Genomic DNA, 15,014 nt, shown 5'->3' with positions numbered 1-15,014 from the left:
AATCCCATCCCTGTGCCTATTTTCTGTCATCTGGGGAAGGGATGACCTCCCCACAGCCCTGTCCCCACACACTGTACCAAGGCCAATGTCCCCCTGTGTTCCTCAGCTTCTGTCAAGGGCCCTGCTGGCTGCCTCCCAGCCCAGCTCCCAGCCCAGCTGTGCCAGGAGCCCCTGAACATCACCCAAGAGAGCTCAGCCTTGTGGCCCCAGCACCAAGGAGCGGGGGCCATGACATGGGCCAGGGAGCTGGGCCAAATCTTTGCCCTTAAAGACTGGGAAGGGATATTTCCCATGGGTGCTGGAGCTCTGGGGTCATGCATGAGGCTGCCAGGGCAGATCAGGACTGGTCAGGGAATGCTCTGTTGTGTTCAAAAGAAGCTGCTGGCCTAAAGCTGCATTGGCTGTGTGTACTCAGTGCCAGCCTACTGGGCTCACTTTCAGCCTGTGCAGGAGCCCCCAAGCACCTCTGGCCCTCAGAGAAGCCCCTGACCCTGGACAACATCCCACTATGACCTCACAACAGCAAGGAGCCTGAACCCATCCCCATCCTGTGATCTCTGAGCAGCTGGCACCTGGCTTACCTTGTCCCCCTCCTCACAGTGTTATTCATCCCTGGTGCAGATATCCTGGCCAGACTCAGTGTGACCAGCTGGGGACTTTGAGCACTGGGGTCCAATCATTGTCCCACTGCCTGGGGAGATCTGTGTTCCCAGGTCACTGACTCACCCCCTCTCCTCCCCTCTCTCCTCTCCCTCTCCAGGCTCCCTGGTCCAGGCATCATCACTGAGTCAGCCATCCTCCATGTCAGCCAGCGTGGGAGTGACCATCAAAATCACCTGCTCTGGGAGTAGCTACAGCAACTATGCCTGGTACCAGCAGAAGGTCCCTGGCAGTGCCCCTGTCACTGTGGTCTACTACAATGACAAGAGACCCTCAGGCATCCCTTTGTGATTCTCCAGATCCACATCCGGGACCACTGCCACGTTAACCATCACCGGGGTCCAAGCCGAGGATGAGGCTGTCTATTTCTGTGGTGGCAGGGACAGCAGTGGTGCTGGTACAGTGACAAAGAGAGATTTTCAAGTGAGGTAGAGAGGAAGTAAAAATGGAGATTTTCTGTCATTCTCATGACCAAGCAGAGGTGTGGATGCGGGACTGGGGCAGGTTTTTCTCTCCTCCACATGATCCTTGCCCTGAATTTTTCTCATTTTGTGTCCTAGAGACTGGGAGGTGGCTTTGTGGCTGGTGATCATTGTTCTGCTCCCTACAAAACCTATAGTGTGGCTTTGTCTCCCACTGTTCTATGACCTACTACAAATGACTATGTCCTCCTCTTAGTGCCTGTGTGCTGGGATACATGGGGCCAAGCTGTGCTCCCCAGTTGTGCCTGTGGCCATTTTCCATGTCTGTTCTCCTTTGACTTTTGCATTCCCCATAACCTTATCTGTGCTATTGGAACACTGACTGTCCCCTGTCCTTCTCCCCTCTCTCCTCTCCCTCTCCAGGTTCCCTGGTCCAGGCAGCAGCAGTTACTCAGCCATCCTGGATGTCAGCAAACATGCGAGCGACTCTTGGGATCACCTGCTCTGGGGCTAGCAGCGGCTGGCATGGCTGGTACCAGCAGAAGGTCCCTGGCAGTGCCCCTGTTACTGTGATCTACTACAATGACAAGAGACCCTCGGACATCCCTTCGCGATTCTCCGGATCCAGCTTTCGTTTCTCGAACACGTTAACCATCACTGGGTCCAAGCCGAGGATGAGGCTGTCTATTTCTGTGGTAGCTATGATGGCAGCAGTGATGCTGCTACAGTTGCACAGTGGTTTGTTGATGTGATACAAAAACCTACCATGGCAGATTTCTGTGAGGATTCCCTGCATTCCAGTATCAAGCATCAGGATAGAGCTGCCTGCCTTGCTGAACCTCTTTTCCTGTCTCCTTCTCCCCTGGTCCAGGCAGTATTGCTGAGTCAGCCATCCTTGGTGTCAGCTAACCTCAGAGAAACCACAAAGATCCGTCTCTCTGGGCTTAGCGGTAGCGAGACTTATGCTGGCTGGTCCAGTCAAAGAGTCCCTAGCAGTGCCTGTCACTAGAGCAACATACCCTCGAGCATCCCTTTGCAATTTTCTTTGTCTGCCTTCACGGCCAAAGGAGCAGCATGGAAAGGCAGAGGCAGGTCTGGGAAGGGTGGTGTGGAGAGGTCTGTGCAGATGTGTGAGGCTGGCCAGGCTGGGTACTTGCCCTTGTGCTCTAAGGGCTTCAGGATGCAGAGCCCTTCTGCTCCCTGTGAGGCTGCTGACAAGGGGGAGAGTCACTGGTGCTGAGGCAGTGCCTGCATTGAGGCTGTTGTGGCACCTCAGCACTGGTGGGGGACCATGGGCTTGGCTGGGGTGCTGCAGGTGCACAGCCCTGTGCAGAAGTCCCTGCATGGGAAGGGAGTGGCTAGAAGAGCTGATCTTTGCTAAGACTGAGGGGCCTTTGCCCACACACCTCAATCCAGCTGAATGTAGTCCTGTGGCTCCTGAGATACACCAGCTTCTAAGATACACCATCTGTGCTTGCAGCAGGACCTGTTTTTCCCAATTAAGTGCCCAAGGGAGCAGGTGGCCTGGAGTTATCTTGCTGCATTGGTGGGCAAGAAAGAGAGGAAGCAGTGGGACAGAAGCTGTCAGGAGATGTTGGGGGACACATTTCTATGGAGGGCCTGTCTCAGGTAGGCAGGCACATAAGAGGATGTTGGGTGCCACAGCACAGCCCCATCAGTGTGACATCATGAAGCTGGTGGGATCACACTGGAGCCTGGGCAGCTCCTCTCCTCGCAGTGCTCACCACAGCTCAGGTGCCATGGCCAGACTTGCTGAGTCAGGATGTGGCCTTTGGGCACAGGGACCCCATCTTGCTGCCCAGTCAGGCCTGTGCTCCTGGGACACTGACTGACCCTCATCTTCTCCCCTCTCTTCTCTTCCTCTCCAGGTTCCCTGGTCCAGGCAGCAGTGACTCAGCAGCCATCCGAGATGAAGGCCAAGGTGGGAGACACCGTCAGGATCACCTGCTCTGGGCTTAGTAGCTACAGCTCTGATTATGCTGGCTGGTTCCAGCAGAAGGTCCCTGGCAGTGCCCCTGTCACTGTGATCTACAACAATGACAAGAGACCCTCGGACATCCCTTCGCGATTCTCCGGATCCAAGTCCGGCTCCACGGGCACGTTAACCATCACTGGGGTCCAAGCCGAGGACGAGGCTGTCTATTTCTGTGGTAACTGGGACAGCAGCAGTACTGGTAGGGGTGATGAAGCCAGTGAGTAATGGAGAAGTGAGACACAGTAGCCAGTGTCAAGAGAGGAAGGTTTTGAGCCATTTTTTCTCATGGCCAAACAAAGCTGTGATAGTGGACTTGAGGCAGGTTCCTGTACCCTGCCTAAGGACGTGAATGTGCATGACAAGGAACAGGGTCATGTGGAAACTGAGGGCTCAGGAATATTTCTCTGTCTGATCTGGGGTGTCTTGACCCCCAGGGGAGTGCTGACTTTTAGCCTCATTCATGGAGAAGACTTCCAAAGCCTCAAGGTAAACTAGAAACCACAAAAGTGTGAAATAGATTGTAGAGATTGTAGAGAGTAGTGTAGTATGTCACATAGGTGAGAAATTTAGGTTTTAGGATTTTTAGTATGTTATAGATGGGTTCAAGATGGAGGATATAGGGTGTTGTCTTGAGTTCCTTTCTTCTTTCTTCTTCCTCCTTCTTTGTCTTGGGTTTAGGTGGTATCTTGTAATTGGGTAGAAAAATCTGCATTGCAGGTCTTTAGGGGTCAGTTATTGGGTTACAAAGGAAAATAATTTAGGTGTCACTTCTTAATTGAGTAGCTTAGTTTTTGATTAGACTTAAAAGGCCTTGAAACAAGAGATTGTTAGCCATTTTTGTGCTGTTTTTCCTGCACGCAGAGTCTGGTGCAGATGGCGTGCTGAAGTTTTGCTAATAATAATCAGAAGCTGAAGACCGAAAAAGTCCAATGCGTCTCATGTTCCTGACACAGAATTGCTCTAGGATGGTCTCCCCTGCCAGGGGAGCCCCCAGAGAGTTGCCCAACTTGGGGCCTGCAAACTCACAGTGGCTCTTTCCCCTGTCCCCATAATAGGAATGTCACTGCCTCATCTGCAGCCCTGTTGCCATTTGCTTCAGGCTGCTCCCTCCTGCTGCTGCTGCTACTGCTGCTGAAGCTGTCTCTGCTGCATTGCCCTGGGCCAGGCTGGGGCCTGATTCCCCCATGTTTCTGTAGCCATGTCCAAGTCCCTTTCCCTTGGAGGGTGATGTTCTACTGCTCTGCTGCTGCCAGCTCTCCTTCTCTAATCTTCCTCTCTTGAGGAAGTGTTTGTCCCAGTGTGGCACCAGAACCATTGGGCACAGGGGACTGTCACATTGCCTGGGCAGAGCTGTGCTCCTGGGGAGAAATAACTGATCTTTCTGGTGTTACCCCTCTCCCTCTCCAGTCTCCTTGGCCTAGGCAGGATCACTGAGTCAGCCATACTCAGTGTAATTAAACATGGATAAAACCATGAAGATCACCTGCTCTGGGAGCAGCAACAACTATGGCTGGTACCAGCAGAAGGTCCCTGGCAGTGCCCCTGTCACTGTGATCTATCTTAATGATAAGAGACCCTTGGACATCCCTTCACAGTTCTCTGGATCCATATCCAGCTCCACAGGCATGTTAACCATCACTGGGGTCCAAGCTGAGGATGAGGCTGTCTATTTCTTTGGTGCCTTGGACAGCAGCAGCTCTGCTGGTCAAGGTCTGTGGCACAGCCCCATCCCTGTGAGGTCATGGAATTGGTGGGATTGCACCATGGCCTGGGCCCCTCCCGCTCTACAGCGCTCACCCACCGCTCAGGTGCCATGGCCAAAGTCATTGTGCCTGGAGGGCAGAGGGGCCATGTTCCCCTGCCCAGGCTGATCTGTGTTCCTGGGACATTGACTGACCCTCATTTTCTCCCCTCTCCTCCCTCTCCAGGTTCCCTGGTCCAGGCAGCAGTGACTCAGCCATCCTCTCTGTCAGCCAAGGTGGGAGACACCGTCAGGATCACCTGCTCTGGGGGTAGCAGCAGCAGCGACTATGGCTGGTTCCAGCAGAAGGTCCCTGGCAGTGCCCCTGTCACTGTGATCTACTACAATAACAACAGACCCTCGGACATCCCTTCACAATTCTCCGGATCCAGGTCTGGCACCACGGGCACGTTAACCATCACTGGGGTCCAAGCCGAGGACGAGGCTGTCTATTTCTGTGGTAGCTATGAAGGCAGCAGCAGCAGTGGCTATGGTGTGAGGTAACAGTGAGTAACAGAAAGTGACAGAGGCTCAAAATGCAGAGGAAAGATTTTGGGCCTTCTCCCTCCTGGCAGCTCTTGGTGTAGCTGTGTCCCCCACAGCCTCTTGCTACAGATGGCCATGTCCTTCTGTGCTGCCAAAGCTGCTTCTGTGCAGCCATTCACCAACTGGCTGGGCTCTGCTCATGGAATGTGCCTGTGACCATGGCCATGTCTAACTGCTGGATTCCCTGTAATCTTGTCCAAGCAGATGTGTGTACCTGGGACACTGACTTAGCTCCTCCTCTCCCCTCTCTTTTCTTCCTCTTCAAGTTCTCTGGTCCAGGAAGCATCACTGAGTCAGCCATCCTTGGTGTCAGCCAAATTGGGAGAGACTCTTAAGATCAACTGTTCTGAAGGCAATCCCAACAAATACTTTGCCTGGTACCGCAGAAGGTTCCTGGCAGTGCCGCTGTCACTGTGATGTATTTGGATAGCAGCAGACCCTCGGGCATCCTTTCGCAATTCTCTGGTTCTACCTCCAGCTCCACGGCCACGTTAACCATCACTGGGGTCCAAGCCGAGGACGAGGCTGTCTATTTTTGTGGTGTCCAGGACAGCAGCGGTACTGCTGGTGAAGTGACAAAGACAGAGGAAATAAAAGCATAGATTTTTAGTCCTTCTCATGGCCAAGCAGAGTTGTGGCTGTGGGACTGGGGAAGGTTTATGTCTCCTCTGCATTACCATGGCTATGAATACCATTTCTTGTCCCAGAGAACAGAACTTTATGGCTGGGGACCATTGTCCTTGTCCCTGCAAAACTCATATCTGTGTACCTGTGTATATCTGTGTTCCACAGCTCACTGCCTCTTGCTACTGATGACCTTCATCTGCCAGAGCTGACTCTCTGCTGAGATGCCTTGGCCTGGGCTCTACTCCTCAAATACTCCTCAAACCCAGACTTTGTCTGGGTTCATTCTCCTCTGAGTGTGGTATTCCCTGTAAACCTGCTGCCCAGGCAGGTCTGTTCTCCTGGGGCACTGACTGACCCCCGTCTTCTCCCCTCTCTTCTCTCCCTCTCCAGGTTCCCTGGTCCAGGCAGTGCTAACTCAGCAGCCATCCTCGCTGTCAGCCCAATGTGGACAACACTGTCAGGATCACCTGCTCTGGGGGTAGCTATGGCAACTATGCCTGGTTCCAGCAGAAGATCCCTGGCAATGGCCCTGTCACTGTGATCTACAGCAATAACCAGAGACCCTCGGACATCCCTTCGCAATTCTCTGGATCCTATTCCAGCTCCACAGCCACGTTAACCATCACTGGGGTCCAAGCCGAGGACGAGGCTGTCTATTTCTGTGGTGGCTGGGACAGCAGCAGTGGCAGTTGGTATGGTGATTACAGAGAGAGACGTGGAAATGAGGTACAGAGGAGGTAAAAACAGAGCTTTTCTGCCCTCTCTCTCAGAGCTGAGCAGGGCTGTGGGCTTGATGCAGCTTCATGTGCCCTCCCCATGACCATTGGCTGTGAATGGCCTCCTGCTTGCCTCATGCTGTGCATGAGGAGGCCCTGGGGCTCTGCAGTCAGTGCCTGGCTTTGCCGTGTCCTCAGCCCCACCAACTCATTCTGCTGCCAGCCACATCCTCTTGCTCTGACATGTCTCTTCATGGGGCCCTGGCCTTGAGCTCAGGCCTTGGGCTCTGTCTGAGGCAGTGACCCCTCTGTTCCATCAGGACTTTTTGGCACAGGAGCCCTTGTCCTGCAGGTCAGAGAAGGCTGTCCTGGGGCACTGACTGACACCCTTCTTCTCCCCTCTCCCCGTCTATATTTCCTGGTCCAGGCAGCATCTCAGAGTCAGCTGTCCAAGCTGTCAGCCAGCCTGGGAGACACTTTCAAGATCAGTAGCAGTGGCTATGCCTGGTCCCAGCAGAGGTCCCTGTCACTGTGATCTATGATTGCAGCAGGAGACCCACAGTGGTGCTGGTCCCTGCCAGTTCTGGGCTGATGCCAACTCATCTCTGGTGCCAGCAGCTGTGCCAAAGGACCCTGTGTCTGTGTGAGAGCCTCTCCCCTGTGAGCAAAGGCTGCCGTGGGCAGGGTGCCATGCAGAAACCCTGATGGCCGTGGCCAGGGCCGGAGGAATCTCTGGTGGAAGCCGTGGCAGGGGTGAGAGGCAGCAAGGGCAGAGTCCTGTTGCCGGGCTCTGCTCTCAGTTCCTGCGGTGCTGTCCCTGAGGCCCTTCTTGTCCCCACACGGTGTCAGTGTGGCTCCACTGCACAGGCAGCAGGCTCACGGGGCAGGCAGGAGGCAAAGGGGCTGTGGCCAGCCAGGTGCCAGCGAGGTTCAGAGCAGCCCCGCAGGCTCCTTTGGCGGCTGCCGCGGGCCGTGCTGTGCGCAGGAGGCAGAGGGGCAGCCCCTGGCTGGACAAGAGTGCAGGTGCTTCGTGATTGGTACAAACACCAGACCACCTCTACCCACAGTCGCTGCAAAACTGCTGGAGACCCTCAGCTCACTTTGAATTTGGAGGAAGTGGGGGCTTGATTTTCGTTAGTGTTGTTGAGCCTGGAAGCTCCTGATCTTGGTGTGGTTCCCATTCCCTTTCAAAGCCCTATTTCTCTGCTCTGCATTTCTCTTGTGGCAATTCAGAGAGGCACAGGGTGGCACCCTCAGTTGAAGCAGAACGTTTGCAGCGAAGCCATGGTCCTACTGGGCAGGAACAGGATTAGTGGTCTCTGGCTGATCTGAGAGCTCAGCAGTCATGCTGAGGAAGGAGCAGGCAACTCAGACCAATCTTTCTGCCTCTTGGTGGAACAGAGGTGCCTGCAGTGGGTGGAGGGAGCAGTGGCACAGGAGCTCTAGGGAACACTAGGTGCCACATATCTATGGAGAGCCTGTGCCTGAGCAAGTAGGAGCTTAAAAGTGGGTCAAGGCCTGCAGCACAGCCCCATCAATGTGAGGACATGGAGCTGGTGAGGTTACACCATAGCCTGGGCCCTTCTCCTCCTCACAGTGCTTGCCCACAGCACAGGTGCCATGGCCAGACTCACTGTGCCTGCACTGGGCCTTTGGGCACAGGGACCCCATCCTGCTGCCCAGGCAGGTCTGCGCTCCTGGGACACTGACTGACCCCTGTCTTCTCCCCTCTCTTCTCTCCCTCTCCAGGTTCCCTGGTCCAGGCAGCGCTGACCCAGCCATCCAAGTTGTCGGCCAAGGTGGGAGACACCGTCAGGATCACCTGCTCTGGTAGCAGCTACAGCTATGGCTGGTACCAGCAGTGTCCCTGTCACTGTCATCTACTACAATAACAACAGACCCTCGGACATCCCTTCGCGATTCTCTGGATCCAGGTCCGGCTCCACGGGCACGTTAACCATCACTGGGGTCCAAGCCGAGGACGAGGCTGTCTATTTCTGTGGTAGTGCTGACAGCAGCAGTGGCAGTAGCTATGGTGTGTGGTGACCATGAGTAAGAGAAAGTGACAGAGGCTCAAAATGCAGAGGAAAGATTTTGGGCCTTCTCCCTCCTGGCAGCTCTTGGTGTAGCTGTGTCCCCCACAGCCTCTTGCTACAGATGGCCATGTCCTTCTGTGCTGCCAAAGCTGCTTCTGTGCAGCCATTCACCAACTGGCTGGGCTCTGCTCATGGAATGTGCTTGTCACCATGTCCATGTCTGTTCTGTCCATGGCTGTTGCATTCCCTGAAACCTTGTCCAGGCAGGCCTGTACTCCTGGGACACTGACTGGCTCCCCTCTTCTCCCCTCTCTTCTCTCCTCTTCCACATGCCCTGGTCCAGGCAGCACTAAGTCAGCTGCCATCCTCACTGCCAGCCAGCATAGAAGAGATTGTCAGGATCTCCTGCTCTGGGGGTAGTAGCAGCTATGGCTATAGCTATGGCTGGTACCAGCAGAAGGTCCCTGGCAGTGCCCCTGTCACTGTGATCTACGATAACAACAAGAGACCCTCGGACATCCCTTCGCGATTCTCCGGCTCTGGGGGCACGTTAACCATCACTGGGGTCCAAGCCGAGGACGAGGCTGTCTATTTCTGTGGTGGCTGGGACAGCAGTGCTGGTCAGGATTGAGGTTGGCCATGGATGCTGGGGGATGCTGTTTCTGAGGAATGACTGAAGTTTGAGAACTGCAGTTTACAGCAATGGTTTTGCAGATTGATAGTGCACCAGAGGCCCTTGGCTTTAGAGATCCCTAGTGGAACCAACACCATGACAGCTGTAACTCATCATAAATCTGGTAGCTTTTCTCAGCAGTTAAAATGTGGTATGGTAAGTATCCCCTAATGAGGGAGCTGAGTGGGAGCTGGGGAAAGATGGACTAGCAGGTTCCTACCTTGTGAATGGAGTCTTAATTTCGTGGAGGAGCCATGTCCCAGACATGTAGTGGCTTAAAAGCTAGACAAGGTCCACAGCACAGCCCAAAAAAAGGGTGAGGACATGGAGCTGGTGGGATTGCACCATGGCCTGGGCCCCTCCCCTCCTCACAGTGTTCACCTACAGCTCAGGTGCCATAGCCAGACTCACTGCACCTGGACAGGGCTTCTGCATGCAGGGCCACATCCTGCTGCTCTGGGAAAGCTGTGTTCCTGGGGTGCAGATTGATCTCTTTCTTCTCCCCTCTCTTCTCTCCCTCTCCAGGTTCCCTGGTCCAGGCAGCAGTGACCCAGCAGCCATCCAAGATGTCGGCCAAGGTGGGAGACACGGTCAGGATCACCTGCTCAGGGAGTAGCAGCAACTATTATGGCTGGTTCCAGCAGAAGGTTCCTGGCAGTGGCCCTGTCACTGTGATCTACTGGGATAACAGCAGACCCTTGGACATCCCTTCGCGATTCTCCGGTTCTACCTCCGGCTCCACGGGCACGTTAACCATCACTGGGGTCCAAGCCGAGGACGAGGCTGTCTATTTCTGTGGTGGCCAGGACAGCAGCAGTACTGCTGGTGAAGTGACAAAGACAGAGGAATTAAAAGCATAGATATTCAGTCCTTCTCATGGCCAAGCAGAGTTGTGGCTGTGGGACTGGGGAAGGTTTATGTCTCCTCTGCATTACCATGGCTATGAATACCATTTTTTGTCCCAGAGAACAGAACTTTATGGCTGGGGACCATTGTCCTTGTCCCTGCAAAACTCGTATATATGTGTATCTTGTATATCTATGTTCCACAGCTCACTGCCTCTTGCTACTGATGACCATGTTCACCTTCATCTGCCAGAGCTGACTCTCTGCTGAGATGCCTTGGCCTGGGCTCTACTCCTCAAATATGCTGGTGACTGTGTCTGGGTTCATTCTCCTCTGAGTGTGGCATTCCTTGTAAACCTGCTGCCCAGGCAGGTCTGTTCTCCTGGGGCACTGGCTGACCTCCTCTCCTCCCCTTTCTCCTCTCCCTCTCCTGGTCCAGGCAGTATCACTAAGTCAGCCATCCTCATTGTCAGCCAATGTGAGAGAGACTGTCAGGATCACCTGCTCTGGGGCTAGCAGCAACTGGTATGGCTGGTTCCAGCAGAAGGTCCCTGGCAGTGCCCCTGTCACTGTGATCTACGACAACACCAACAGACCCTCGGGCATCCCTTCGCGATTCTCCGGATCCTTATCTGGCTCCACGGCCACGTTAACCATCACTGGGGTCCAAGCCGAGGATGAGGCTGTCTATTTCTGTGGCTATGACAGCAGTGCTGCTCAGGCTCTTGGTGATGGTGGGGTAATTTTTTCACTCCTCTTGATTGCTGAACCTTTCCCCTCTGTGGGAAAGAGTTTCAGAGCATAGGCAGTTCCTACCCTTGGTGCCTGCAGCTATTTTGGCTCTTGATTTACCAGGTCTTGTCTGCAATTCTGTCCTCATGACACATCCCATCTGGTGGCCATAGTGTGTTGAAGATGTCCTCATTGCTTTGTCATGCATTATATCCACACAAAGCTTGTAACTGCATAGGGACCCCTGCCTTGCAATCTCTGGCTGCTGGCCTGGACATGGTTCCCATTGGTCCATGGGCAGGGGTGTCTCCAACTGCCCCAGATGCCGGGTGTCCACAGCAGGCCATATCCCCAGGTTGTCCAGCCTCAGTGCCTGGGATGAGGAGTGCCCTGAGGGGCAGTGGGCAGGGAGAGGTTTCAGGCTCTGGCTATAGCAATCCCTCAGAAGTGCCCAGGGTGGGGGTTGCACCCAGAGTGTCCCACATGTTGTGCCTGAAAGCAGAATTCTCCCATTACTGTTCCCCTGCCTGGGGAGGGCTGTGCTCCTGTGCCACTAACTGGCTGCCTCTTCTCCCCTCTCTCCTCTCCCTCTCCAGGTTCCCTGGTCCAGGCAGCAGCAGTTACTCAGCCATCCTCAGTGTCAGCCAAGGTGGGAGACACAGTCAGGATCACCTGCTCTGGGGGTGGCAGCTACTATGGCTGGTATCAGCAGAAGGTTCCTGGCAGTGGCCTTGTCACTGTGATCTACGAAAACAGCAAGAGACCCTCAGACATCCCTTCGCGATTCTCCGGATCCCAGTCCGGCTCCTCGGCCACGTTAACCATCACTGGGGTCCAAGCTGAGGATGAGGCTGTCTATTTCTGTGGTAGTGATGACAGCAGCAGTGGTGGCTATGGTGTATAGTGACAACAAGAAGTAGGAAGTGAGAATTCCAAGGATTTCCAGACTCCAAAATGAAAGAAAATATTTCAGCTCTCCTCCCTCTTGGCTGGCTGTAGGGTGGGTTCCTGTCCCCTCTGTACAGCAATGGCTACAAATGTCCTTCTTTCGCTGTCCCACAGAACTGGACGTTCTCTTGTTCTCCACCATGTCTGAAGGTCATCGTCCTTGTCCCTACAAAGATCAGTGTGGCTTTGTCCCCCAGTCTGTCACATCTTGCTACTGATGACCATGTCCTCCTCCTGCTGCCTCTGTGCTGGGGTGCCTTGAGCTGTGTCACTGTGATCTATGGAAGCAACAGCAGACCCTCAGACATCCCTTCGCGATTCTCCGGATCCTGGTCCAGCTACACAGGCACATTAACCATCACTGGGGTCTAAGCTGAGGACGAGGCTGTCTATTTCTGTGGTAGCTGGGACAGCAGCAGTTCTGATGGGGATGTGTAATGGGGAAGTGAGACACAGTAGCCAGTGTCAAGAGAGGAAGGTTTTGAGCCATTTTTTCTCATGGCCAAACAAAGCTGTGATAGTGGACTTGAGGCAGGTTCCTGTACCCTGCCTAAGGACGTGAATGTCCATGACAAGGAACAGGAGATGGCTCTTTCCCCTGTCCCCATAATAGGAATGTCACTGCCTCATCCGCAGCCCTGTTGCCATTTGCTTCAGGCTGCTCCCTCCTGCTGCTGCTGCTGCTGCTGCTGAAGCTGTCTCTGCTGCATTGCCCTGGGCGCCAGGCTGTGGCCTGATTCCCCATATTTCTGAAGCCATGACCAGGTCCCTTTCCTTCGGAGGGTGATGTTCTACACTCTGCTGCTGCCAGCTCTCCTTCCAGAGTCATGGGTCTCTAATCTTCCTCCCTGTCTTGAGGCTGTTTGTCACAGTGTGGCACCAGAACCATTGGGCACAGGAGGCCTATCTTACTGCCTGGGCAGGGATGTGCTCCCACGGCAATGACTCACCCCCATCTTATTGCCTTTCACCTCTCCCTCTCCAGGTTCCCTCGTCCAGTCAGTCATCCTTAGTGCCAGCAAACCTGGGACAAACTGTCTGGGCTATAGGTTCTGGGAGCAGCAATGAGTATGGCTGGTACCAGCAGAAGGTCCCTGGCAGTGCCCCTGTCACTGTGATCTACTGGAATGACAGAAGACCCTCAGATATTCCTTCACGATTCTCTGGTTTTGTGTCTGGCTCCAGACGGTCACTGGTGTTCAAGCTGAAGGCAAGGCTGTCTACTAGTGTGGTAGCTTTGACAGCAGCAGTGCTGATCTCATGGTGACACTGAGCCACAGGCAAGCGAGATCTTGAGTGTCAAAAAGGCTGGTTTTGGTGCCTCATTCCACTCCACCAGGCATGAACACTTCTCCAGCTCTGGCACTTTTCCATTCCCTTCCCTGTGTGTTCCATGTCTCAGGGCTGTGACTTTTAGCATGATATGGCACTGGAGCTGGTTTCCCAGAGAACTTGTGGATGACCCATCCCTGGAAGTGTTCAAGGCAAGGTTGGATGAGGCTTTGAACAACCTGGTCTAGTGAAAGGTGTCCCTGACCAAGGCAGAGGTGTTGATGGTATTTAATGTCCCTTCCAACTCAAACCATTCCATGATTCTACGACTGTGTTCCCAGTGACTGGGCCCTGGTGCTGTAGAAGCCCTGACCTGGGCTTATCCTCTCTGCCCAATATCCATATTGGGGCAGAGGACCCTGGGACAATGTTAGGAGCTGTAGCCTGTGGAGTTGCCCGAGAACACCTTTGCCACATACCTGTTCCACAGTCTGAGTCCTGCCCAGGGCCTGGCAGCATTGCAGCCATCCTGGCAGCTCAGGGCTGGGCACATGGGCATTTGCCAGGACACAGGAGCCCTAGATGCTCTGGCTGGGCATGGACAACTTCTGCCACAGCCCACAGCTCTCACATGGCTCTGGCTTAGCCATCCTCAGTGCCCAGGTCTCTGCAGCAAAACACCTTGATCTGCTGCAGGGGCAGCAACAATGCTTATGGCTGGTTCCAGCAAAAGGTCCCTGGCAGTGCCCCTGTCACTGTGATCTATGCTGATAACAAGAGACCCTCGGACATCCCTTCACGATTCTCTGCATCCACATCCGGCTCCTCGAACACGTTAACCATCACTGGGGTCCAAGCCAAGGACAAGGCTGTCTATTTCTGTGGTGGTGAGAACAGCAGCAGCAGTGCTTCCACAGTGGCATGCAGCAACTGGGGAAGTGATGCAAAAACCTCCTGCTATTGCAGATATCAGACAGGAGTCTCTGCTGTGTCTGCTTGATGGCCCCACCATGACCCTGCTCTTGCTGCCCTGCACTGAATGTGGCTGTGCCTGGTGTCTCAGCCTGATGCTCCCTTAAAGCCCCAGGTCCCTGCTTGCACTTTGGGAGGGGATATATAGCACTTGGAAACACACTCACCTCCATGGCCACATTACCCATGGCTGGGTCCAAGCAGAGGAGCAGGACAAGCAGGAGGAGGCTCTCACTCTTTTGGCTGGGACACCAGTGGTAACTCCCAGCACGGGAAAAGGGAGACACAGGCCCACTGTTGCCACAGTGGGGCACCCTCGGGTGCTGCCTGCAGCTGCCCAGGCACAACATGGAGCAGCATCTGTGCCTGTGTGCCAGTTCCTGCTATGGGACACATGCTGTGCTCCAGCAGGTCCCCTCTGTGGTGCTCACAGGGAGACAGCCCTGCCCTGCCCGTGCCAGCCAGGCTCCTGGTGCCCTGGGCACCTTGGGGACAGCGTAGTCAGGGACAGGGAGGGTCTGGGGGAGAGGGAATTTCCTGTGGTGCAGCCACTCTTTGTTTGGGTTGGGACTGCCAAAGACAGCCATGATCCCTGTGCTCTGAGTTGGAGCAGGACTGACCAGGAGCTGCCCCAGCTCTGGCTGCTGAGCAGCAACACACTGGGCTCATGATCAGCTAATGGGGAGGCATTGCTGGACCCCGGGGCTCAGTGCTGGCCCGCTCCCATTGTTCTGGGGTGTGAATGCCTGGGAAGAGCAAAGGTCTTGATCTTGAGTGGTGGATCTCAGCTGTCAGAAGAGCCAGAGCACAAAAGCAGGAGAGCAAGGG

General features: G+C 54.6%; 2 protein-coding genes and 1 gene segment (V, D, J or C); all 3 read left to right on the top strand.

Moving 5' to 3' along the window:
- Positions 1-318: 318 nt before the first annotated feature.
- Positions 319-2,243, top strand: LOC128816499 (immunoglobulin lambda-1 light chain-like). Its single transcript, XM_053994162.1, is given in 4 exon segments — positions 319-346; positions 650-1,057; positions 1,506-1,742; positions 1,745-2,243. Coding segments are annotated over 4 exon segments (1,020 nt in total). The 3' UTR covers positions 2,092-2,243.
- Positions 2,244-4,538: 2,295 nt separating this feature from the next.
- On the top strand, positions 4,539-10,495 carry LOC128816498 (immunoglobulin superfamily DCC subclass member 3-like). The gene is given in 7 exon segments (XM_053994161.1): positions 4,539-4,788; positions 5,007-5,319; positions 5,844-5,923; positions 6,383-6,432; positions 6,434-6,684; positions 8,458-8,507; positions 9,943-10,495. Coding segments are annotated over 7 exon segments (1,329 nt in total). The 3' UTR covers positions 10,278-10,495.
- On the top strand, positions 10,490-11,898 carry LOC128816497 (immunoglobulin lambda-1 light chain-like). The segment is given in 3 exon segments: positions 10,490-10,569; positions 10,702-10,996; positions 11,591-11,898. Coding segments are annotated over 3 exon segments (639 nt in total).
- Positions 11,899-15,014: the final 3,116 nt, after the last annotated feature.

The sequence above is a fragment of the Vidua macroura genome, chromosome 18 (genome assembly GCF_024509145.1).
Source record: "Vidua macroura isolate BioBank_ID:100142 chromosome 18, ASM2450914v1, whole genome shotgun sequence".
Classification (NCBI taxonomy): domain Eukaryota; kingdom Metazoa; phylum Chordata; class Aves; order Passeriformes; family Viduidae; genus Vidua; species Vidua macroura.
Note: the sequence above shows the minus strand (reverse complement) of the source record. Positions and strands in the feature narration are given on the sequence as shown.